The sequence below is a fragment of the Chaetodon auriga genome, chromosome 22, assembly GCF_051107435.1.
Source record: "Chaetodon auriga isolate fChaAug3 chromosome 22, fChaAug3.hap1, whole genome shotgun sequence".
NCBI lineage: Eukaryota > Metazoa > Chordata > Actinopteri > Chaetodontiformes > Chaetodontidae > Chaetodon > Chaetodon auriga.
The window spans coordinates 9,281,665-9,308,850 of NC_135095.1; the positions used below are offsets into that span (position 1 = coordinate 9,281,665).

General features: G+C 45.4%; 1 protein-coding gene across 5 annotated transcripts in view; it reads left to right on the forward strand.

Moving 5' to 3' along the window:
• foxp2 (forkhead box P2) overlaps positions 1-27,186 on the forward strand; it is a 101,993-nt gene that overhangs the window by 34,880 nt on the left and 39,927 nt on the right. For 4 of the 5 annotated variants that reach the window (XR_013075859.1, XM_076722387.1, XM_076722389.1 and 1 more), the window contains 2 exons: positions 6,575-6,761; positions 24,569-24,658. Coding sequence is in view for 3 of the 5 variants with exons in the window: in XM_076722387.1 (XP_076578502.1) it covers positions 6,585-6,761; positions 24,569-24,658 (267 nt within the window). In the remaining 2 variants the exon portion in view is untranslated. The remainder of the gene's footprint in view (positions 1-6,574; positions 6,762-24,568; positions 24,659-27,186) is intronic. The other variant, XM_076722390.1, reaches the window with a different exon arrangement.

A 27,186-nucleotide genomic window follows, 5' to 3' on the forward strand; every position in this document is an offset into this window, starting at 1 on the left:
TCTCCCCTCGACAAGGCGCCGGACCAGCGTAAAGGATTTGTCCATTTTCTCCTTTTTGTTTTCCCCAGCTCTCGCTCCGTGTCAAAGCTGCTCAGTCCTGATCGCTTTAGTTCAGGGAGAGAATAAAACGTCTTTTTCTGAGTGGAACACTTCCACGCATGAGGTCTATAAATACAGTTAGGTCGGAAGTACCCTGCGTTCATCAGCACGCACCTCCTCTACTCTTGGTAAAGATGATTGGACGAGACAATGAGGCCTCCCCTCTTTATAGGTCAATTAGCCCTGATTAGGTGGGCCGAGTTAATTAATGGAATTGGCAAATATGCAAATGAGAGCCGACTGATCAGCTTTCGTCACTGTCTCGCTCGCCCACAGTGGCGGGGCTGTCTCCTGCCTCAGCAGAATGAGGTGCCTGATGGGTAACGCGTAGATGATATGGGACGAGCCTAAATGCAGGAGAAAACTAGTTTCTCTCCTCCTCTTTCTCTCTGTCCGTGAGGGGCGTGCTGCGCTGCACGAAGACATTTAACAAGTGTGTGTTTACTGCTGTCGCGTTTTTTGCCGGGCAAAGCAAATCGGATCAACTGCAAATTCAATTTCATCTTTCAATATTTTCTCCCCCCTTTTCCACCGGCTGAGTCACTCTCGATTTTAATTTAGCATTTTGATGCGGGCCTCTCTTTTTTACGAGTAATTGGACAGCACATGTACAATAACTGTTTTGCCATTGTCACATTTCAGAGCTGGCTGTATTCATTTAAAATGAATTTGTATTAACATAGTATCATCACACTATTCATGAGTGCCTCTTGCGTTTGATTCTAAGGAGACATTGTGCAGATCGCACAATTGAACATGCACTTTACACACTTTCCTCTGGCTGTCTTTGTCATTTTTTTCCCCTCTCTGTACTCCACAAACACTGACTCTGACACACGCTCGCACTCCATTTAGGGACACTTACACACTGTGGCAAGTAGTCTGTCTTTTATCTTATTCTGTCTCATCTCCTTATTGTAAATAGAAGAGAATTAAGTTCTGAACATTCTCGACTGAATGTCTCCTATCACAGAACTACGATTTATTGTCAGCTCAAATGAAGAATTGAAATGTGACTGAGGTTTTCTCAATGTAGGGCTCATTGGACAGGAGATAACCACATTTGATTCTGTTGCTTTGAATAATGTTAATCCCAAGAAAAAAAGCAAAGTCCATTATTCATATTCATCTCTTTTCATTTGGCCCCACTCCTGATTTTGTAAATATGATTTCTTCAGCCCCCTTTTTTCCAAAGCAGTCTTTATTCGCCGGTGAAACACTTTTGAAATTCCTCTATCTGAGAGCAGAAACCATTACCATACACAGGTTTAGAAGAAGTAGTCATTAATGCTCTTTTATGGTGGCCCTTTAGTGCCAAAAAGGAAGCTTTTAATTCTAAGGCACGGCAGCCTGGTTTGCCTCCCTTAATCCGGGGGACTGGGTTTTGTCGAACGTCGCTTTCCAAGTGGTCGTTTTTCCATCTCTGACTCTCAAGTCACTCGCTTGAAGCTGAAGGCTGTAATAAACTGCTTGTGGTGTCGCTGTGCTGTGACAGCTCACAACCAGAAAAGATTACAGTACACACCCAAGTACAAACAAGCATGTGATCATAATCAAAGACTCTCCAAAGGCATAAATTCGTGGCTCCACTCGCACAAATGTGTGCTCCTGATGAAGTTGTTTTAAACTTTTTTTTTTTTTTTTTTGCTCGCCATTATTTGCCCCGAGATTAAATTCATCATTTTAAAATGCACCGTTTCTTCAGTCAGCACATACGTGGCATTTTGATTTATTAAGCAATCTGAAGTATTGAATATGTGAGCCCTTGCCCAGTTACTTCTTTATTTTGTATGCACAGTAACTTATGGCAATGATGAATTAATTTCACTCAAGCACAGAATCTGTGATTATTTTAAATGGTAACCATATCTCGACTCGATCACAGAGCTGTGAGGAGTCAGCAGACTGTGAAATGTAATTTCTATTATTTTTTTATTATTATTATTTTGATCTCGCGAACCAGAAGAATTCCAAGCAGCCACCTGAAATGTGAGCTGATAATGAATGGACGTCTGGGATCACAGATTTACCGGTCACTTTTTTTTTTCTTTTCTCCTTTTTTCTTCTTTGTCATCCTAATGAAAACATTTTTTTTTTTTTTTTTTTTGCAACTCATGCATATAAAATGAGAGAATGGATCAGTGTTCCAGATAGAGACACAGTGGAGAACATCCTCACACTGAAAATGGATCGCCCAGAGACTCTGGAAGAAAACCAGTGTCAAGCCCGTTGTGTGTTAACAACGTAACGTGAGTGTGTGTGTGTGTGTGTGTGTGTGTGTGTGTGTGTGTGTGTGTGTGTGTGCGTGCGTGCGTGCGTGTGCACTAAATTCCCCAGTGTTCCCCAGACAGTGTTGGAGCACAGCAGACAGCTGTGTATTCCCACTAGATGGATGGCCAGTGTCATAGTGTGTGTTTACTGCACATGATAGAGCGGGAGACAGGCCAGGTAATGAGGCTACATTAAGGGCTTTTAGAGCTCGCAAACAAAGATGGAGGGCTGCTTCTTTCCCCTTTAATGATAGGTGTGTGTATGTGTGAAAGAGAGCGAGTGCACGTGTGTGTGTGCGAGGCAACGAGAGGCTCAATTCTCCTTACACCTTTCTCATGTCACTTCTCGGAAGAAAGAGGAGAAATTCTCCCAATCTCTGGGCCAAATGCGTCGTCAGGACCCTTTCTCAGATTCCGCACCTGATGGAGGAGACAGATTTGCGTAGTGCAGGATTCGAGAGTAAATATTTGCTCAAGCTGAAGAGGAATAGCAAGCAAGGGTATGGTTGCACAAGGAATGAGACAAAAGCTGGAGTTGGTCTGAAGCTTTGCAAATAAAGTGTCTGTCTGTCTATCTTTGCTTAACCAGGAAATGCCTTTCCCTCCATTGAGCCTCCACCTTAATAGAAATGTTGGAGCCATCAGCGATGGTTGGCAACAGTAAATTTAGAGAGCGCAGAGTTATCTCCGTCTCCCGCTATCTTTCCACCACCCCACAACCTAAACACTTCGTATCACTATCATCTTCCTTCCCAAAGCTATACATCTACAGAATTACCGGCGTATTACGAGGGCAATAACAGCCTTCCTCTCTGTTTCCGATCATGATAATAAGTGGTCTGGGTTCCTCCTCATTGGAAGATTATGGCTGGAGGAAATGGCATCAAATAGCGGGTGTGTTGAAATGCAGGACACTGGCAATTTATGGGATGTCAAACACACGTGCGGGCAAGCCGGCAGCCCTCACTCATGCGGCGTTCAAGATCAGAGCAAGGGCCCCGGTCAGTGCTGTCGCTGGGGGTGGCGCGGCTCCTTCCGACCCAGTTGGTTTAGGACAGGCTGAGCCGGGGTCAGGGCTGGTACCCCTCAGGGAGGGGGTACAGGGCACGGTGGTACACACACACACATGCATATATACACACACAAATGCAGATACAAGCGTGCATATAGTCACACCCTGAGGTGCTGAGTATTGTCACATCTGTCTCTCTTGAGTATTGTGTGTGTGTGTGTGTGTGTGTGTGTGTGTGTGTGTGTGTGTGTGTGTGTGTGTGTGTGTGTGCGCGCGTGTCTGTTTGTGACAGTTCCATCACCCCCACAGTCAGATCCACCACTCGGTAGCCGGCTCATCATTGCAGCCTGGCTGTGTTTCTAATTGACATTCTAATTGGCAGATTTGAATGCCGCCTTTAGATGGCTAATTAATTTATCTCACCGCTGTCATTAAGGTTAAAGCACCATCTGATCTCTGCGAATATACTTTGCATACATCTGCATTATCATTATGTTGCAGTTAGACATATTGCACAGACTTTATTTTGGAGGAGGGAGGGAAGATTAAGGCGCCGAGATTAAGCCGGGCGTTTGGCTTTTATAGTCTGTGTATTAAATTCAAATTATGCTTCCTGATTATTATTTTTTTTATTTACTCCAGCTATGACGTGTGGTTTCTTTTATTCTGCCCCTTTTCTTTTTAAAATCTAATTTTTCATACATCAGCATTCACATATAAGCACATTAAAAGCAAATTTCATTGGTTTGTTAATATCAAAGCAGCAATTTTCCTCCGACTTCCTTAGCGGTTCGCATTGTGTTCGGATGTTATTAAAAATCCTTATTTCCTTGTCTCATATATCGTCCAAGTTTTCTGAACATCCATTGCGGGTCCAAGAAAGAAAGCCGGGGAAAAAGAAGAAGAAAAAAAAGGGAGCGATCCAGGCTCCATTAGAATGTTCATAAAATTGTAGTAAAGGCAATCAGACAGTCTTTCTCTGAATATTTTAAACATCGGGCATGTAAAATTTATGCCTAATTTGAATACTTATTAGCCGGCTGATCTCGGCTGCAGCCTTGAGTTTCTTATGCTGAGATTCATCACCGGATTGGATGTCACATTGTGCCAGTCTCCCCCCCCCCCCTCCACCACCGCCACCTCCACCTTCCTCCCTCCCACTCACTCTTCTTTTCTCTCTCTTTCACTCTCATTCTTTTCATCTGTCTCTCTCCGTCACCCCCCACCCTCTCTGCTCCTCTCCCTCTCTCTCTCTCTCTCTCTCTGTCTTTTTCCCCGTGTGTCTCTCTCCATCAGTAGTGAGCGGTGTGGTGTTAAACAGGGGCCTGTTTGTTCACAAGCTCGCCTCGTCCTGGCCTCTTCCCTATTTACTTGTGTCCCGGGCAGCTGTCGCCCTGCTCTGTGTAACAGCTCAGCCCTGTTTGTTCTCCCTGCCTGGATCCTGTTTATCCTGGCTGTGGACATCCTTTAAGGCCTGTCCTGTATCTGCCCCTCGTCAAACACACACACACACACACACACAAGCACACACACACAAACACATTGAAGGACGTGTACACACTTCTATTAAAATAGTATTTACTGGCCAAAGAATACACACAGTACCCATGTGGGCTGGGCACAAATGCTCGCAAAAATCATCATCCGTCCCTCTTTTGTTGCATGTGTGTTGCTTCTGTGGCATTAGGTTGCTGTTTAATTTTTAAGGAAACTGTAAAAATATGTGTTTTTGAGTGTAAAAGTGGCAAAACAGGACTTGAAATAATGGTGTGCCACCCAGCTTTCGAAAAACAAACTTCCTCCATGAGGCAGCGATACAGATTTTTTGTAGCCTTTAAAACATTAATTGTCTCAAATGTTCTTCAAATTTCTTTTTTAAATATTAAGAATAATTATTTTCCAAATGGAGCCAGCACAAGATCCGTAATTCCGGAGTGCATTTTTGGGTTTGCCGAGTGTCTTTTATTTATTGTGCGAGTGTCGACTGATGTTGGTGGGGCTCCTCTCTGCCCCAGTGAAGGTACAGAGCATTAAATGCGGGGGGAAATGATAAAACATTTATTACTGGAGAGAGAGGAGGTAATATGCATAATTTATGCTGTTTTTAGCACAATCATTAGTGATATTCGTGATAGATTTTTTTTTTTTCCCTTTTCTACCCGTCCCTTTTCTCTCTCTTTCACCAGTTTTCCATACCTAATAGACGACGAGAGAATTAATTCAGAGTCCTGTGTTTATTTACTGTTTTTGTCTACGTTGTAGATTTCCCACCACAAAGTTTGATTGCAGCTCAATGTTGCTTTAATTGTTGGGAGACGGGATGATTTTTTTTTTTAATGTCACAAAATAAATTAGTATATAAGGTTTGATTAAAGAAGGTGAGGGGGACGGGGGGGGGGGGGGCGGGGGGGGGCAATGAGTGACATATGAGCATCCTGCCTGTATGGAAGCCTATGAGACAGATTTTATTTAGCCACAGCAAAGATGACAAACCCATTATAGTGTTCATCACCAGCCCTGCACCATGTGATTGGGTGCCTCCCCCTTCTCCCTCTCCGCCCCCCCGCGCCACCAAATTTTAATTTTGCATGATTAGCTTTGCGTCATTAGGCAACTTCATTCAGACGCGACGCACACTAAAAATCTGACAGCTTCAAGACGGCAAATATTTTAGGAGTGCTTGCCTGTGCGTCTGTTTTCATGTCTGTGCAGCCTGGCTGTCCTAAAGTGTGAGGGAGATGTCGAGCATTAAGCACATGCTCGTTTGTGAATCATATTTGTTCGAGCTTATTTTTGTCTGAATTCCCCACAAATGTATTTTTATTAAAAATAGCAATGACAAAAAGAACTTTTTTTCTGAAAGCCATATGCTTCGATTTATACCCAAATTTTAGTGGATATAAAAAAAAAAAAGCGTTTGCCACATTTAGGTACCCCTCCCATTTTAAATAGCACCAGGACATGCATCTCTTTGTATTGCTTCATTTACACAATGAATGCATAATTGCTCCTCCTGCATCCTCCCCCTCTTCTCCTTCCCCCCCCACCTCCCTCTTCTTTAAATGCTTTAATTTGCAGAGGGGGACTGAGGGCTTGATAATGGAAGCATAAAAAAAGAAAAAAAAATAGGAGGGAAAAAAGGGGGGAATTGTAACAAGAAGAGCCCTAACCGGTGCCTCTTAATCACTTCTAGGTTTTAAATCATGATGATGCAGGAGTCGGCCACAGAGACAATAAGCAACAGTTCAATGAGTCAAAATGGAATGAGCACCCTAAGCAGCAGCCAATTAGAGGCTGGCAGTAGAGATGGGAGATCAAGCGCTGGTGACACGAGCAGCGAAGTAAGCACAGTCGAGCTGCTGCATCTGCAACAACAGCAGGTAAGTTGTGTTTCTCCCCCGTCTCGTCTCTCTGCCGCTCTCTCCCTCTCTCTCTCTCCCTCTCTCTCTCACTCTGTTTTCCCCTCGCTCTCCCACTCTGCTCTGCTCTCTTCTCAGGCAGCGTTGGGGTTTTCTGCATAGGCAGGAGGCACAGTGAAATATTATGTTGCTTTTTTTGTGTGTGTGTATGTGTTTTTTTAGCACGTGGGGGGGAAGAAAACATTGTTTGTATAATCGGCTGTTTGTGTTGTTGGTAAATTTTCACGGTAGTTTGTTGTGCTGTCTGCGTGTTTCGCCTGAAGCTTTTTGCCTGTAGACTGATGAAAATGTTTTTGCAGTGTTTCACTTGGTTGTAGATTTTTGTTGGGATCTTTTTCACGTTGGCATTTCAATTTGTATTGTATAGCAGCCATGTGAGGCCATGTGTGAGGGAGTGTGTGTGTGTGTGTGTGCGTGCAGGAGTGTGCGCGAGCGTGCGTGAGAAGGAGACTGACGGAGGAAGGGAAAGAATTTGTGTGTTGGAGCATCGTACGGACCCGTTTGGGAAGTGTGTGTGTGTGTGTGTGTGTCATGGCAGCGCTGTATCCACCAGAGGGCCTCCTAACTCGGCACTAGTTGGAGGCTCACACACAGATGCAGGCGCTCTAAGCACAGACCCACCAGCGGCACACAAACCTTTGACCGGGACACTTTTGAGAGGCTCCTTTGCTCGTTAGACAGTAGTTTAGATTTTTTTTAAAAAAACATACTTTCTCATAATATTCTCCCTTTTCTTTTCCGTTGGTTATTTGTTGGATCGGTTGCATTGAATTGTTTCTGTTGGAGGCACTGCGAAGTAATCCCAAATATCTTTAACTTTTCCTTCTCCACACCCATGTTTTATTGTGCTGGTTCTATTCTTCTCAGTCAGAGCAAGTTGAGGGTGAATGAACTGCAAGTGGGCGGCCGAGGGGGGGGGGGGGGGGGGGTTAGAGTTGTGAAAGTCAGTCGCCAGCAGAGTAAAGGAGTCAAGTGTCTCTCGTGTCTTTTCACGGTGAATGATGGCTTTGACAGTTCACCAAAAGAGCAGTGGGAGACGAGGTCAGAGGGCCATGCTTTGGGGTGGATGGGGGACAACGCCGCAGGTCGGTAACGATGCGTGCTGTCCTTTTTGTTTGATGGGAATTTTCATGCAAGCGTGTATCTGTGTGCACGCGTGCTTTAGGAGGCAGCTGAAAGCCTGTGGTCAGTTCGGTCAGGGCAGTGCAATAGATGGTGATTCTGTGTGTATGCGGGGGGGGGGTTTGTTTAAAAAAAGAAGCATGTCCCGCAGCCACCCCTCCCTCAGCGCCACCTCTTCCATCCCCCACCCTCCATCCTCCATCCACAGGACAACACCAGTGGTCGTGCCGGTGGCTGCAGCAGCATCATAGCACTGTGGCCTTACCCCCCATTTATCACCACTCTGCCACTCTGCCTATACACACACACACACACACACACACACACACACACACACACACACACGAACACACACACACACACACACCTGATTGGGGTCAGTTCTCTCCCTCTCTGTCATCACTCTTTTACATTTGAGGGTATTGGGTAGAGGACTGCTTCCTATCTGTCTTGATGCTCTCTGCAGATGGAGAGCAGGATAAGAAGATACTGTTTAACTGTTGTGCCATAGTGCATCACGTCGCTCTGGAGAGCAGAGGGGATCTGCACTGAAGGGATTGTTTTTCATCGTTTTTATGTTCGATTTTATTTCAGTGTTTTTTATTGCAATTCGTTTAAGATGCTGTAAAAACAAAAAGCCGAAATAAGGAATCGTTTGAACTGACGTGTGAAATATTTTCTGACTTTTTAAGTGAAACATTTAGAGGTCTAATATGAGACATATTTGTCTGAAGTGTACGAACGCGTGCATGTCAATGTAAACTCAGAACGTCTAAAAACAAAGAAGCTGTGCAGTGGAAAAAAAAAAAAGCCACAGCACTGAGAGAGGGAAAAGCGACGTAAGCATAAAGTGTCTAGTTAAGTGTGTGAGATGGACGTACGGCTAAGAGCTTCGTGGTGGTGGTGGGTGGGTGGGGGGGGGTTGGGGGTGGGGGGGTGTATGACAGTGTGCGCCTTGTAAAGAGGCCAGCCCAGGCCTTCTCCCAACCCAGAGACAGACACATTGAAATGAGCAGTCCAGCTAACAGGTCTCTGGAGGCTTTTTAAAACAGGGGCCTTGTGCTGTTAACTTCACACACACTTCCTGTGGCGGGCTCACCCTGCATCCCTTCGGAGAGGAGAGGGCGATAGATGTAGGGTTTTTTTTTTCTTTCTTTTTTAAATGCATTTATTAGCACAGAGCTGTTTTGCAGTTGTACATCTGAAGTAGGTGATGCGAGTGACACAATGCAGTGCCTGCACAGTGTGTGTATGGAGCATCCATCTGTGTGGTCATCCAGTCATATATATTCATGCGTCCATCCATGCTTGCACTTCTTTTTTTTTTTTTTTTTTTCTTTTCACCTGTGTGCAGCTAAAAAATTCCAGTCCACGTCTGCTCTGAGTCCATTTTGAGGGAAGGCTGGTGGGTGTAATTTTCCACCCATATTTGGAATGACATTGAGTGGTCCAGTGGGTATAGAAGCTCCAGTCTCTCATCACGCTGCTAGGGGGATGATTAATAATAAGCACTGATGAATTCTCCACTGTCCCTGTGGGTTCTGCCATTACCTAGCAGCTCCAAAATACCACCTGCAGCTATAATTAGAAAAGCAGCATCTTAAGGTCTTGTCGCCTTAGATTCGGCCAAAGGCTTATAGGACACAGATCAAGACCAAGTTACACAGGAGGAATTTTTCCATATTCAAATATTGATAGTTTTTCCCCCTTTTTGCACAAATCATGCACTTATTTATATTTGATTGTGAATCCTGCATATAGTCTATATTGTTCATGCAGGTCATTGCGTTCAGTGTGAAAGCTCCATGTTATCTGTGCATCTGAATAATAAGTACTGTGTCCCAATTGAATTTTCAACCCCTAATTTCTGTCCGGGTTTCATCACCCCCATTCCCAAGGTTGTCTAAATAGACCTAATTTGATTTGAGATCACAGATTAGATACCCACTGTATCTGATTGCAATTTGCCAGCTGCAGATATGTATCAGAGCAAATGATGAATGTTGCACAGCACTAATTGCTGTGCTAAAATGATCAGCATAAAAGCTCCCTAGTTTAAAAAAAAAAAAGTGCTGAGCTTATATTACCAATCAATTTAGCATTGACCATCATCAGGCTTATGTTTTAATATTAGATGCTGCTATGTATGTACATTGGAGCAATGCATTGATCTTTGGATCTATACCATAATGTCCCATAATGACGCTGTTAGTTGATTACAGTGGTCTGTGGACTTAATCCTGCCAGGGTTATCAGTGGGATTGATGAGCCAATACGCAAGACTACTGCCCCCCCCCCCCCCAACTGACTCTCACTACTACTGCTGCTGCTTTACTGGAGTGTATTGATATTCAGAGCAAGATTGAGGCCCTGGTTTATCTGCTGTGGCCGGGCCAGTTGTTTTAACCTCTGGATCGCCATGGGGACAACCTTCTGTTAGTGCAGCCCACGACTCATCCAGATCACTGACTCATTAAGCTTAATCACAATGGGGGGATCTGCTGTTGGCTGTTTATTTCATGTATGTTTTTCATGTGAGTGGTGCACTCGTTTTGATTTCGTTTACTTTTGCACAAAAAATGGGCAGTTTACAAGAGAGTGTTGTGGCGGCCTCCGTGTTGGTAGACTGGTCAGGTGTGCATTTTGGTGTGTTTTCCTGGAGCACATGATGCAGCACAATGCAAACGAGCCAGCCCCATTTAAATGACTGCAGCATTCTGACATAAATTACAATAAGTGCGCCGAGGTGCCATCTTACTTCTAGGCTACCCCTGTCGCTACACGAGAGTTAGGCAGTGGTCCAACTTGAGAGTGACAGCAATTAACCTGCCTTCCTCGCTGTTTAGCTGGAGGAAATGGAAGGGATGAGAAATCTGACAGCAAGTGATGGGTAATATTTAGGGTTTAGGGGCAAATGAAATTCTCCCCAAAATGAAAGTCATTAGGGAGAAAGTTACCCCACAGACAAAGGACAAAATGACAGTGTGTGTGTTTGTGCATGTGTGTATGTGTGTGCGTACGCTCAGTTGACAGACTCGACTCCCTCATACAACAACTCGGGTTTGTTGTTTAGTGTAGGTAAATGCTCAAAATACTGACACACAGCGCTCACCTCCCATCACCTCTCACAAACAAGCCTCAAGCATGTTTCTCTCTCTGCCCTTCACCTGCCTCTCTGTCTTTTTCTCCCTGAGAAGACACACACACACACACACACACACGCACACACACACACACACACACACACACACACACCTAAGATGCAAATCTGGGCTTTGCCCTTGAGCATAATTTAAAGGCCTAATCACCCAGACTGTCCCTTTGGATGGAAAAGGGAAGGAGGGAGGGAGTGAGGGAGGGAGCGTGGATGGTGTCTCTCATTTGCACCCTGACACAAAGAAGCTCATTAGGTTTATCTTTCAGGCCTGAGATTGCCCCACTCAACTGTGTAAATAAGACACTGGCCCTGGCCTGACGCATCAATCACCTCTCAGGACAGGAGACAGACCTCGACTGAAATATGAACGATTTCATAAAGGAGCCTTTTGTGAACCATCGTCATCTGTGCGAAGATAAGCTTCCTCTGCAAAGGCCGGAGTAGCATTAGGGAAGCGGCGTGTACTGTATGTCTTTGTAAAATGATTTCCCCTTTTCAGTGAAAAGGCAGCTCTTCCCTGGCAATCCTCATGTCTGACTTATTTACAATGAGAGCCATCCTTCTTTTTATTTCAGGCCTGGCTATTGCAGACAGTCCCCACAGAATAGTACATACAGGCCTGTGACATATAGGCCTGTAGTTTCCCCCTTTGCGATGACACTAAAGATATAGGGTGTGAATGACAGCATAGCTACTGTTTGCTCACCCTTCCCCAGACAAAACACAGTATTATTCTATTATCTATCTAGACGCCACCTCTTCTTCCTCCTCTCCCACCCCACCCCCCCCTCTCTCCGTCTCATTCTTCAGCTCCTCAAAACCTGGGCTGTCCATCTATGTTTAAGACACATTACATGTGGCCTCCTGGAATTTACAGTGGCGCTCTCCCAGTAACTCCATTTCGCACAGGAGTCCCCCGAGAGCGCGGCGAAATGTCAAGCTGCAAGGCTTGAAAGAGAGCCGAGGAGAAAGGGACAGAGAGAGCGAGCGATGCGGAGGATGAGGCAGATAGACAGAGTGAAGTCTGCTGGAAACACTTATGGGTATTTTTATGCTCAAGCAGTTGTGAGCTAAGGAGGAAGCGGTGTGGTCTCCAGGTCGAAGGGCAGCACAGGTGGGGAAACAACACACCATGCTGCATGTGTGTGTGTGTGTGCATGCCTTTGTGTGCATGCCGGATATCAGATCAATACCACAGAGGTCACTTGCAGTGAAAAGCTTTTTTTGCTCACAAGAAATTAAATATAAAGTAAATCAGAAACCGCATGTGCTTTAACATTTTCATATATTTTAATGGCAAAGATAAATACACTCAATGGAAGCCATCATTCTTTTTTCACCTGGCACATTTTCTCTTTACCTTTTTTTCCTGCGCAGTGCATTAGCCCGGTGATAAATGAAGCGGGCCAGGGCTAACCACCTCAGTGTAAATAAGAGGCAGCCATTCAGCGACACACACACTGTGGCCAGTCGTCCTACAGTCTCTAGCCAAACTCATACAGGCCGGGATCAATGGCCACTTCACAGCTCATTTCCTTTTACGCCTCCCTAACTGCCCCGCTCCAGCTCTGGGAAATAAATGGCACTGGATCTATAAGTCCACTCACACAAACACCTATACACAGACATGCATACACACTCGCCACAAACACACACTCGCACATTCTCCGAGTGGACTGAGCAATTGCTTCGGCTCAATACCCCGCACGATAATTTATTTGCAAACTGCCTCGGTGCTGAATGGCGTATCATCTTTCGTGGCCTCACAATCGAAAACAGGCATTCTGTCATTGTTTGTTGCCACTCCCCTGTCGTTGGCTTAAACAGAGTACCAGTCGTTAATATGGCAGGGTGGAGTGTTACTGTCACCCGCAGCCTGGAAACGTACATGTAAATGGCTCTGTTTGCCTCTAATGTGGAGTTAACAGGAGGATAGAGAAAACTGGTGCGTGTCTGTGTGTATGTGTGTGTGGAAGGAGGGTGCTTTCCAATGCATGCAAGGTAACGCATTGCTGTCTGCTTTTTCTGTAAATGCCCCCCACCCCACCCCACCCCCCTCCAAAAAAAAAGGCAAGTGGCTTATAGTCATTTGATAGGCCACGACACCGCTATCCATTTAACAGAGCTTAAAAATCCTACATATGCATATGCCGGGGTGTCTTAAGCTGACAACCAAAAGACAGGATTTGCTAGAAGGCAGCTTTGGAGTGTTGTGAATTTAACAAGCATGTCTAGTATTACAGTTCCTCTCTGCTTTAGCCATGAATAGTAACAAATCAGACTCTGAAACGCATGCCTGATGGTTTGTTGTGTGTACCCCCTCCTCCACTTCTCTAACTAATATTAAAATGACTTCAAATCTGGTTAAGAAGCTGACTAGCAAAACACAGGAGCATCTTTACTGTCACCGTTGCTCTCGTTCTCTAATGCGCCCAGAATCTGGGCTCCAGGTATCATCACAGATTTTTTTTTTCTTGTGTGTTGCACTTGTTAACACTCTCTGCTGCTGCGATTACCTTCATCCCTGACCCATTTCTGAATATATAAATGGCTCTAGCCTTCTCCCAAGTTGTTTGTAGTTGTAACGCTACCAGGCTGCGAGAGGAGTGGGCGGGGGGATGCTCTTTGCGCATTGCCTCCAAACACTGTATACATATGTAAGAGAGCCAGCCGGGCTCTCAGTCCTCTCCTCTTCACAGCTTTTCATACAAATGCAGTAAATAAGCTCAGGCCGTGGGGAATTGAAGGCTCCGAACAGGCGAACTGACTGACATGTCACTTAGCGCTGGCTTTGGCTCTCCTCACTGCAGGCTTTAGAAGTGAAGCTGCTGAGTTTTCCAGTATATCAGCCAAGGTCGGGTCCTCATGCGGCTGTCAAGGTGGACTGACATCTGTATCATTTACAACTTCATAACACCGTCAGGCATATTCTTAGCTATATATTCAAATGTGGGCAAACAGTTTGGCATATATAGATTTATGAAAGAAGAAATCCACTCATGCTATGGGAGGGTGAACTGAACTGGTTTTGGGCAGATAGAATTAGATGTACTCTAGTCCCGAGGTTAATGATGGAAGTCACACCAGGAATCCATCGCAGCAGAGACAGACAGGCCCGCCTCTCTGCAGCCTATGTGGGCGCTCAAACAGCCTGCCATTCCTCATCAAGTCCTAACCGCTGCTTATTTACCCACGCTGGGGGACTTAACTCACACGAATTGATCAGCGATAGCACTGGAAAGCTGCTTGTTCCACCCTGATAAAAGTGACGCCCATGAGCATATGCAGAACATGCTTTGCGGGCTCAGCGCAGCACTTCAAGCTCCACTAGACACTAAGCTGATATTGGTTTCACGCTTGAGTCCATGGTGCAAAAATCTTCCAATTGAAACTGGGAGATTTGATTGTTTCTGCATATGCATTTATCAGAAGTTTACATGATAAATATACATTAGCCCAGTGGCTTGGCCATGCGTGGTATTGTTTCAGTGATGCTATTCTTCATGCATTCCCTCTCACCTGTTTGGACTTCATCATCCAATTCAGCGCGAACCCGATAATCACAATTTGCACGAAAACTTCAAATGGATTTGCAGGAGTTTTGTGCATCGTTAGTCTTTCCCAGAATTCGTGTCACCGAGAGGAAATACTTCTTTGTTGGCACAAGTTTCAAATGTGTGAGGAGAGAATCCCTTTCAAAGTCAATGAAAGCTGTTTTCCTTTTCACTCTCTCCATAGCCTTTGTGTTAGCAGTGTGCCAACCAGCCTGTGTCTGCACCATGACATAATTCTCAGACTCAGAAGTTGAGGTCCCCACAATATGTGTAAAGCGAGCCCCATCCCCCTCTTGGCTTAGTCCTGACTTAATTTTGTAATGCCTTCACAGTCCTAAATGATATGTAATTTATCTTTCATACAAATTTCAGCTAGAGGTTTTATTTTTTTAATAACCACTGTAATTGTTCTGTCCTTGTATTGAGTGCTATGAAGGGAGTGATCATGCTTTTGGCACATTTATCAAAGCCCAAAGAAAAAAAAAAAAAAAAAAAAACTGCAGAGAGGAGGCCCTTTTCTCACATAGCCGGACTAAGTGTGCGACAGAGTGATAAATTTTCTTGTTAGGAGAAATTACATCCACTAACTTGAGCTACTTCAGCATGAAATTGAAAAAGAAGCATTTCTTGTGAATTTCCATTCTTGATTCAATGAAAGATGTAGATTAGCCCTTTGGAAAAGGGCGGGGAACGAGAACGAAACTAAAGAAGTATGACTCTGCTCCCGCTTGCTTGCTCTTAGAAGCGTGATATAGGATGCTGCTGGAAAAAAGGCTTTGTTTATGGAAGTGAGGCTCAGTCAGGCTGGTGGCAGCTTAGAGGAAAAAAAAAATGTTTAACATCTCTTTCTCTCTCTTTTGTGTTTGTGTGTATATGCGATATACATTTATGTATTCACGCACAAACCTTACGCATTTCTTCTTTTTTATCACTGGGGCTCTCCTTGCCTCTTTGCCTACCTTACCTTAACAGTGTGCGCTCATGATAGCTCCATCTCTTTCTCACTTTTCACACACATACACGCACATTTCACCCGCTCAGTCTTCCAGCCTGTTCTGGTGAGGGTAGCGGTGGGGGGTGTGCAACACTGATTGATAGACGCTGGGTGTCAGAGTGGAAGGCAGATAACTATATCTTCTACAGGACATTTAAAGGTCAAACACACAGCGCTGTAATTGGAATATTCACAAGACAACTACCGAGGTACAATGCAGGATGGAGGGAAGACAGAGAGGAGGAGCTGCACAGGAAAAGATAGGTGTTACATAAGCACAGACGGGGGTGGGGGGGGGGGTAATCATTGGCCTTCCACGGGCAGATGTTGTGGCTATTTATTGAGTTGATCTTTGGGAGTAAGTGTGGGTTTCATAGGCGGATACATCACCCTCAGCTGGGGGCTAATGGCGAGACAAAGTGGTCACATAAACTTGTATAAACTGCGGTTGAGCTGAAGTCAGTCCTGATTTAAAAAAGTTTAAAAAAAAAAAACACATAATCATTGCAGCTCAAAATAAATAAACACAGTAGAAAATTTGCTGTTTACAGTATGTACTGATACAGTTTTGCTAGGTGTGTCACTGCAGCTGCAGGACAGCTGCAGGGTTCACCACGCAGCGGGCGAGGTGCGCTCATTCACAGCTAAGGTCATGGCGCTCTCTCATCGACCCCAGAGCAGGATAACACTTAGACTCAGCACTGAACCTGAGCTCTGCAGGACCAGACACACAGACACTCATACTATTGACCCGCAACAGCAGAGCCCCCAAGACGGGATCTGATGCACACACATGCACCCGCATATAGATGGCCACGTGCACAGACACAGTGTGCATTTTGAACAACATCTGCCCCTTTCTGGCCCATTTTGGTCGGCATAAAGATGAAGGACGGTGACACTAAGTAGCTTTCCTGTTTTCCCAAATCATTGTTTTGTGTTCCTGTGTTGGCTTTGAGTGTATATGATGTATACATGCTGTGTGTGTCTTTATCAGCGGTTTATTGGAGGGTAAACGCACTTAAATGCAGTTTACCTTCCCAGGATGCAGCAGCCTTTTATTTACCACCACAGCCCCGCTCCTTATGTTTGTTCATGTGCCTCGTATGCACACATCTGTGTTCGTACGTTGTCACCAGCATCCATCAGTATTGGCATCCTGCACAACACAGGCTCTTCCACGGCGGCTGCTTGTTCTCCGGTGCCACAGTCACATTGCTAGTCGCCTCTGGCCGTGTTTTTTGGAGTGGGAGCCTCTTAATCAGTTCTTGTCAACAAAGACAGACACAAGCACCATGAGAAACAACTTCATTCTGCGCCTGAGCGTCTGACAAGAATGATGAGAAAACCCTAGCTGGCGCTGAAATGCAGCTGTGTTCAAGCTCACCGAATAGCTGCAGCAGGCTTGTGTTTTTTATAGTGTCATATCAGCAGCATGTTGCAGGATGTTCAGATAATCTGCGTGTGGTTTGTAAGTAGCTAGGTCTCTTCCTCCAATCTCATGGTTCCAGTGTTTCCACTGGGCTCAGCCCCTTTTTCCAAATGAACTATGGCTGGCCTGGAAGCAACATTTGATATCAGGTATTCATCCAGCTGTGTGACCTCCACTCGCCTGGAACTGCGAAAAGGAGAGGGATCATAATCACCTGAAGAGGAAATCAAGCGCTTCAGGGCAGAGAAAGAGTGTGTAATAGAGAGAGAATGTGTGTATTTGTGTTTTTTTTGTGTGGCTGCAGGCTTGTGGAGGGGCTGCACAGTTGAACACTCATGCTTCATGCCAGCTTTGCTTTTTGCAAAGAGAATACTTGACCTCACACACACACCCATGCACGCACGTACACACACTCACTGTCCACGTCAAACAAACAGACGCTCTCCCTTCTTCCACCCACACAAATACCTCTTCTCTCTCTCTGCCTCTCTGTTTTTCTTCCTCTCTGTCCTCTTTGTGATAGTATATTGTGGTAGCTCTCCGTTGTCGGGCTCTAAAGGACCTTCCTAAGAGCAGCAGTAGATAAAGAGCGGAGCTGAATGGGCCTGCTGTCACCTTATCTAAACGTAGCGGGTACAGCACAGGTCACAGTAAAGACTTTGCTAGAGCCACCAGCAGAGAGAGAGAGGGCAGGGGGAAAGGGGTGTTGTGGGGCCAATTGAATTTCATAAGTGATGAAGACAATGGCCCAAAGAATGGCTGCAGACATCTGGAGGACTAAGAGCTAATAAGCAAGAATTTAGCATGCAAATCCATGTCACATCTGATATTGTGGTCCAACTTTCAAGCCTGATAGAAATTGTCAAAATGCATTTTTTGCACTCGTACAAAGACAGTCCTTGTTTCAAATTCAACCTCAGTTTGGGGGTTCAGCTTGAAGGTAGCTGCAAACAATTACTCCCCCTCCCTAGAACACATATATCACTATATTTGCACAGAATATCCATGGTGATAACAGCAGGAGGTGGGATGCCAGTGAATGTTAGCGGCTGCGGTGACCGACGGCAGACCGCGCTCTTTGTTATTGCTGGCACGGGCCTCCCAGCGTCTCAGCAGGCGCATATGTATCGGCGCATATGCGCCCTTCAACTCCCTCTCACAGACATAAACACACACACTTTATCTGTGATGAGCAAAGCAGGCCCATGTTTTGTCTTCGTTAGTGGAAAAATAAGTGTGAGGTTACACAATGAAGCAAGACAGCCCTCCCGAGCCGCCACCACCGCTGCTCTTCCCTCCTATACGAGCTTTCTTCCTGGGGTAGGAGCGAGCAAATTCATCTCGTCAATCCTCCCGGGAGGGTGTAGCTATGCAGCTCTGTTTACTGTGGCAGAAAGTTAATATAAATTTTCATCAGTGGGGGAAGTTTACACATATGATTCTATTTGTCCTTCATTATTAGCACCTGAGTCTGGGGCTGGGTAGGCATAATTGTCTACAGACACAGGCCAAATAGATGCAAGGGAAAGGCAAATAAGCACACCCCAAAATAATTTGATGCTTGTGTGTTACAATCCTCCACCCTAGGAATTCTTAATCTAGAGAATCAATAAACAAGGGGTGAGAGATGTGGGAGAGAGGGGGAAGAAAGACAGAAGGATGAGGGGAAGAAATGAATAATGTGATATGAGTGGGGGAGGGAGCGGAGAGAGAAGTGGAGTTGAATTCAAAGTGTAGTGAAGAGGTGGGAGAGAGCAAGTGATCAATACGGACTTATTATCCACTTTGGAAAAAAAGAGAGCACAACAACAAAAGGCAGATTTTCATTGTTTGGATGAAGCGCTTCATACGTAGGGCCAGAGGAAGCTGAAGAAGCTGAAAAATCCTGAGATAGAGATAGCAGAGCAGGACACAGAAGCCCATTGTTCTGCTGGATAGCTTTACCTCCATCCTGAGGCCCAGGCAGATTCTCCATGGACCTCTCCCTCCCTCCCTCCCTCCCTTGTTCACTGCGCGCTGTTGATTTATTGAGTCATACATTAAAATGCTCATTACTCCTACATACTTTCCAAATTCTCTTTTTCTCCAGTCTATCTTCCACTCCAGTTTCTCATGAAAGCACCATTTGCGAATCCGTAGGTTTCAGTTTTTTTGGAGCGCTGCATTTTGGTGGCCCGCTTGCCACCATCGCAGCAGTTATTGGAGCCAGATGAGCCACATTTTGGGAATAAGGAGGGAGCCTGGGTGGACCTTAGGAGTGACGGGGAAGTTGCAAGCACCATGGCTGATTTTGACTTGTGTACATATTTGTCAGTCAAGCAAATAGCTGCTGCAGTGCCCCCTTTTTGAAGCCTAAATGTTTTGGTAGTACAACTTTCAACAGTGCCATTGGGGTTGCAGCGCGGTTAGGTGGTTAGGTTTAGGTAAGTAACAACTTTCTAACTTGCTTAAGAGCCAAAATGCTACTAATATGCATGCTAACAAGCAACTAGTTAATGGAGAATATATGTACCTTAAAGTGTTACCAAAAATCCAATCCCTTCACATTGACATTTGCATGTGTTTATTTATATTCCCGCGGCTCCTCTGGCTGCTATCAACGCCTGCAACCTGCAGTCAAAAGAACTCGTTATTTAGTGTTTCCTTTCCAAGTGCTCCACCAAGCAGAGGCGACTGACTCCAGGTGTGTATTGTGCTCTGTGTGGGCTTTGTGGAGGCGATAAGGGAACTGAATCTGCAGCCATTGTTGAGGCACCGGCGTGCCATCGCCAGTTCTGACCTTTAGAAAAGGATAGGAGGCTTTCTGCTCTCTGCCGGCTGAGTTACTTAAGGTGAATGAGATCAGTGGCGACCACAGAAGCCCGCACACATCAAGCGTTGATCCGATTCCAAACAAGAATTGTAGTAGCTGCATGAGTGTTCAAAGCATCGTCACATAAAGTTCTCGCCCATACTTGAGTAATCATTATTGCTCTTTGCTCCACCTTTGCCTCTGATGCAAAGACGTCCAATCTCAGGTATTAGCTCTAATAGACACTCTCAAATCTCAGTGCCACCCAGCTGCATCCACCCTCTGATTCCTGCACAGACTGTTTAGAGCCTCCACTGTTACCAACTGCGCTCCCTGGTCACACTTTGCTTGTTTTCACAAACTCAGGCCCCACTTTTGTATTCAGACATTGCATGGGGCATCTTATCCTCCCCCCCCCCCTTCTCATTTGTCTATCCTCTCCAGCCAGCCCCTCCAAATCCGTATCCATCCATCCATCTGCCCTGAATCCACTTATATAAGAAGATAGGGTGTAAATATTTTGGTGTGGAGTGTCAGCGCATATCTCCCCCACCAGCGGGGCGACTGCCTCAGTCCAATCAGCCATGTTTGTTTGTTCAGCTTAAACTGTTTGTGCCTTGTTTTCCGTGGCGTGCGACTCTCTCCGGCTTGATAAAGTGTCACACTTTTTCTTTTTTGCCTCTCTTTTTTTTCCCTTCCCTCCTCCTTCTGTGTCTGCGTTTCCTGGAAGCAAAGATAGATAAGCCTGGTGGTGTGGTGCTCTGTGTGTGTGTGTGTGTGTGCGTGTGTGTGTGTGGGAGTTGTCAAAGCTGTCAGCATGACTGGAGCTGTTCTGGCCGACAGCCTAGTGTTGAACAGCAGCCCTTTCCTCCCTGAAACAAACACACACATGCATACACACAAAACATCTGTTCTGCACACCACACTGAGCCTGTGTTCTAGTGATGCAAGCCATTTCTTATTGATCAGCAATTGACACGCCGTGTTTACAGCTGCTTTCTGGAACATCCTGGAGAGGCCACAGCGCCGCAAACACGCACCTGTTGAGGGCAGCCTATTTCATACCCGTGTCATCATTCCAATATCTGCCATATCCCCTAATAACAACAACCCCCAACGTGACCCAAGCCAGGAAGTGATCTGCACTGTCCAAACACAATGTCACAGCCCCTCACATATATCCAATTCCAATGTCATGGCTGCGTATCGTGCAGTCTCCAGGTGGATTTGAAAGAGAGACATTCTTGGCGGATGGCTTATTTCTTCCCCCTCGCCGCCACACACAATAAGCTGAAGATTTGTAATGGTTTGGCCCAGTATTGCCTGCGCCTGCTAATGTATTTCATGCTTGTTTAAGATCTTTGCATGCTCCTTACAAAGGTGCATTGTGATAGGTGTTCCTTATTACCCTGTTCTGTATGGAGTCTAAACACTGGGGCTGCGAGAGTGGAGGATAGTGGGAGGGGAGGGATGAATGGACGGCTGATATGTTTTTTCTTTTTTTTTTTTTTTCCAGTTCCCCCTCTCTGTCACTCTCTTCTCACTCTCTCCTTTTCTCCCTCTCCAGTGATCTCTGCATGCCTATTAATGTAGCAGAGGAATGCCTGTGTAAACATTCTTGTTTCTCAGTCCCTTTCGCATAATAGTTGCCTGTATCGCCTTTCTCCTGACCCCACTATCTGAAACCAATTACACCAGATCCATTTGGGCTGAATCTTATTTTCATAAGGATCCCCATGTCGCGGTCTTGGTCACTCTGTGTGTTATTTTCCCTCCTCTTGTTTTTTTCCTCTTTTCCAACCTCGGTGATGGATATCAACATCAAATATGCCTCTGAGTGCCTTGTTATTTATATAGCAGGGTCTGGCTCTCCCCCCGTCTCTCTCTCTCTCTCTCTCTCTCTCTCTCTCTCTCTCTCTGACTGTCTGGCTCGCTCTCTCATTCTGAAGAATGTGTCACATTGTGCTGTTTATACAATGTGTGCATTAATAGACCGGGGATGTCATTTTTTCTTGCATAGCAACCCAGGTTAAATAGACGGTGCGCCTGCACTCGTCTGCGTTTTTGTCCGCTCCAGCAGCTCTTCAGCAAACTTTTGATGACTTGCCTTGGCATTTTGTGCTTTTTTGTGCTTTGAGATGGGCTTCAGCTTGCCATCTCTCTGGAGTGGGAAGTGGGTGGCACAAATTGGTGCTTTTTACTGTAATGGCTGAATACTCAGAGCCAGTGAAAGGGAGGGGACAGGACTTCCCCTCCTCCCCCTTCCCTTACCTTCCACACAGCGTGGCAGACTCTCAGAAAAAAAAAATGGCTAACCCCACTTCCACAGAAGAGGTGACAGACAGTTTCAGGAACGATAAACCGCTCTGGAAAAGTTTGGCTGGTGTTGATGGGGTCTGTGTTGTGTTTGGAGAAGCACTCTTTATGTAGTCTGAGCAGCCTTCTTTTCTAATAAGCCAGGTGGAAGTTGATCTCTGCGCTTCACCCCCGCGACACCTGCACCTCCCTCCATATTTACCTGGCATGGATATTGGACACGCCATTAAAAACATCTCTTTCTTTGTACTCTTGACTGCGTGTAATATATTGAGTGGCTCTCTTGACTTTGGATATAACACAGCGAGTCATTATTGATTCACACATGGATAAACATTTCCTCCTGACAGCTACGTCGGGTCGCACTCATCACACAGCCTTCCCTCTAACTACTGTGTGCAGGACTCAATAAACCTTATAATTACTTTGATTCGCCAATCGTGGTGAGATTAATTAGGCCCTGTGTTTTAATTAGCAGAGTGATTGGCTGCATTCAAGGAATTTGTTTTGTCTTTCTGCCTTCAGTGAAAGGAAGTCGGGCAATGTTTGATTTCCCAGCCATTTTGAGAAAGACACAGAGCTGCATGCGCAGGTGTTGATGTGTGCTTTAGTGTGTGCTACAGGCAACTTTTTGCATGTGTGTGTTCTGAAGAAACGGCTCAGCTTACAGATGTCACTTTACACACACACACACTCACACACACTCACACACACACATTAACCGGTGGCGACTAGGTTCCTCTTACCGAGGAGACAGATCAATGCAGTTAGGACCCAGTGCCGGTGTAATGTGTTTGTTTACTTAAGTTCAGAAAGCCTGGCTCCTTCTGAGCACCCAGACAGACAGAACCCCCCCCCCCCAAGCCCCCAGCACCACCTCTCCAAGCACCCCCCTCCTCAGCTCCGTCTTTTCATAATTGATCAGGGGGTGGCTGCGTTCCCCGAGGGGTTAAGACATGGCAACTTTTTTTTTCTCCTCCCTCTCATTCTCTCTCCCCTCTCTCTCTCTTTCTCCCTCTCTCTCCCTCTCTCCCGTCTCCTCCTCTTGTTTGCTCAGGATCTCAATGTACTAGTTCAAACATTGTTCCCACCAGCTGGCAGAGCTGCGCCATATGCACGCCCTGTCAAGGCAGCTGTTGTCATGGATACTGGCAAGCACCAGAAAATAAAATGAGCACCCCTGATTCCTGAGGAGGTGTCACTCTCCATCCGAGTATTTATTTATTTATTTATTTTGGGATTATTTCTTGCTTCTCCTCCTACTCGTCCTCTTCTTTTTTCATCAAAAAAGGAGACACCTGTGAAGTTGTTGTGTTGTGAGTGTGCATACCTGTTTTTTTTTTTTTTCCTCCCACTTGATGCTCATGGGCCTGAAGAATACAAGGTATATACGGCTGTGTGGAGCAGCAGCAGCAGCAGTAGTAGCAGCTGTGCACAATGTTCTTTTCTGCCACACTCTTTCATCCATCTGCTCTTGAAGAATTGGAGTGAAGCTGCTCGCCCAGCTGCCACCGTACCTGTGAAGCTGGAGCCTGCTCGTCACACACACACACACAGCCAGGCGGGAGGGGATCTGTAATCCCATCAAACCCTAGAGAAATAAATTACGCCACATCCCAGCCTCTCTGATTCGTATCGTCTGCGCGTCTGGCAAACACATCAAAAGGTGTCGCTGACAAATTTTTACAACTTCTAAATCAGATTTTTCTAAATTTTGGCGCCACGCGTAAACAGTGAACTAATTTCATCAGGCGGGGAAAGGTCTCTCTTTCTCTGTCTGTCCATCTATCTCCCATCCTCTGCTCATAAGCAACATGTTATGCATAGTGTAAAACCTGTGCTGCTGGTTAATTCACTCTAAATGTAATCTGATGTTGATTTTGTCAACTTTAATTACAGCTCCTAGGGACACTTCACATGGTGCTGCCTCTACTTCAAATTGATATTATGAATATGCAAATGTGGCGGTAATTTGCCGAGAGAAGTGGGTATTTCAGTTGAGCACACACTAGACAGGTCAATTCTACTGACGCTCTGCCTTTTTTTTTTTTTTTTTTTTTTCCCCCAGCCGCACCACCCCCTCCACGCTCTTCTTCATGCGTGCTCCAGACAAACTGTATTTATCCTTGATCACAGCTCTGTGAATTGTTACTAAAACGTGTCTCCAACGCAGTGTTAACCACGCCAGGGTGTGTTGCAGGAAAGTGCCAGCTGATATTCAGCAGGGCTTTCAGTCAGCGATGGCGGTTTTGCCCCTGAAATTTTTGAATTATATCTGCTGTCAATTGTGGGAAATCTAATAGTTTATTCCCACTGTCTCTTTTCCTTCCTCTCCTCTTTCTTCCTCTTGTTTTTTTTTTTTTTTTCATGCCGCCTTTTGTCTTGTGCTCCTCTCTTCTCAGGCCCTACAAGCAGCGAGGCAATTACTCTTGCAGCAGCCAGGCAGTGGCCTGAAATCTCCAAAGAGCCAGGACAAGCAGCGTCCACTGCAGGTAAAGCAGCTCCCCGTCTAATCTCTTAAGTCCATCCATAATGCATGCCCCTCCGAAAAGAAGATTTCCTCTGTTCCACAAGTGTGTTTGATTTGCCAACGCAATCCTCGGACCTGCCGTTGGAATCCTAAAGCCAGGCGAGCCAGTCCCCCCGGAGGCTAAGCGTCACACGGACACGAGAAAAAACACAACAGATGCAGATCTCAGAGCAAAGTTTCATCCTCCTGTCTAGTTTCAAGTACGCATTTTGTTTGTCTGATGCACACTGGAGTCCGTCCACTGGTTCTGTAGCATGACAATTTCCTTGACCTGCGTGCTTTGCTGCTGATCCAGAAGCTGAAGATCCAGAGGTTAGCTATTATTTCAAAGACGCATCAGCCTGACGAGTGGGTCGCACAGATGGCTAATTTTAACCGCCTGTCATTTCAACTCCTCAACGCTAATTTGCCTTATTGATTCGTGGAGCTGTCTATTTCTGTTGTCAGTGACTTGGAAAAGGTCACACATGTGCGCACACACACACACACACACACGTAAATACACATTAACACGTTGCCTGCAATCCTCTTTCTTCCTGGTGTCAAGATTTTGCTCACACTCTTTTCATTCTGCTCGTTTAAGTCAACAAGACAGTTAGTTATGTAAGGCCCCTTGACATCTGCTCCGTGTTTTTATTATTAGTATTTTTTTTTTTTTCTTGAATTTAATTTATTTTTAGCCGTTTGGAATTGGAGTGTGGGAGTTTGTGCCCTCCACTCGGCTAATAAGTACTATCAAGGAGCAGTGGTTTACCTCATTAGGGGCTCTGTGCATTTCATTAATGTCAGGGAAATTGGCGTTAACCTCACCCGTTGATATTTTCGCAGAGTCTAACAATGGCGACACCTTCAATTGGAGTCACACCCCTGTATACCTAATTACAGTGCGTTCTGGCGCAAAGATAAGGTTGGCAAAGGATCACTCATGCTTTTTGCATTTCTAGAATCCAACTCAACCTCATCCAGAGTGTTAAGATTATCAGTATATGGCACTAGAATTATGAACGTACTTTCAAAGGCTGTTTTTATTTGTGTAGCCGTGCAGGGAAGAAAAGCCCAAAGCTCTCTGTAGCTTATTGTTGGGCTCCATTTCACTTCTTCTATTTGGGGTTCTGTATGCCGAGGCAAATGGATTCAAACAAATGGGATCCTGATCTACAAATGCCTGCATAGTCACCAAGTACAATACATACATGGCAGGAAGAACAATATTGAATGAGAGCAGTGTTGGGTGCCTGATAACCGTCAGCCCATGTCCAAGCCCCTGTCTCTAATAACACCAGCAGATGGTAAATATTGAATATTTACACTTGCTTACTCCATCCTTGCTTCTCGTTGGCGATATGAATCAATGTGAATCAGGGGGCCTGCCGATCTAGCCCGTCCTCAGCTCCCTGCTAATCCATCTGTTGATCCAGCCTTTATTAACACCTTCACCTCTTTGTTCCCAAAAAGAAAAAAAAAAAAAAGTCTCCATGCAGAGAGTCATGGCAGAGGCACAGTGATGCACATTAGCACAAACAGGGCCTCAGTGCTTTCCGGTTTCTTCGGTGGGAATGTGCTGCTGCGTGCCCTTGAATCCACTCATTTCAAATGACATTTTAGCTGTAATACTCACATTGTGCAAATATCAGTATAAAGCAGTCGAAACTCTTACTTGATTAAAAAGCCTTGTTTTGCTGCTCTTATTGTTCTATTTATTCCCTCTTATCAGCACCAGCTTTATTTTATTCTTGTCTTGGGGGGAGTTTACCCAATAACGCTGCATTATTTACCTGGATTATGAGGCCACAATGGGTGCTATAGTGCAGTATTTGTCAGCTTCACAAAATGATAAGAGTCAATGGCAATCAAGCTGCATGTTTTCCACCGGAGGAATCACACGGATTGATCCCCTTGTATGATTAGCGCAGTAGAAAGTGGGGAAAAGGATTAATATTACCATGACATCCTGCTTATGGTAGAGATACTGATAAATCCTCTGCCAGTCTTTTTTTCCCTCTTGTTCTCCCATCTTTGGTATTTAAGAGCGGGAAATGATCCATAGATCATGGCATGTAAATTATTTAGTACACAAGCATCTAAGTGCCTCAGCTTGCAGTTTTAATTACGCGTATTAGCGGCTAAAGGCTCTCGCCTGACTAATTCTATCCGCTCGCTCATTGCTGCCTCTCAGTAGTTGATGATGCGAAGGCAGGCAGCTCCGGCACTCACATGCACGCACACACACAAGTTTTAAAAAAAAAAAAAAAAAAAAACAGTCTCACAAACACACATACAAACACACGCACAAGCTGCTTCTCCACATTTGCGTAATGTGACAGGTCTATTATTACACAGTAAGCCCACGGGAGCACTCAATAAACACCTATTTCTCCCTGTAAATCCCCCCTGCCTCTGCCATGCTGCTTACACGGCTCTCCCAAGGCACACAAACACCCTCTCCTCCCTGCTCCGTTCTCCTCGCTCCTCGCTCTCCTCTTCTCTGTG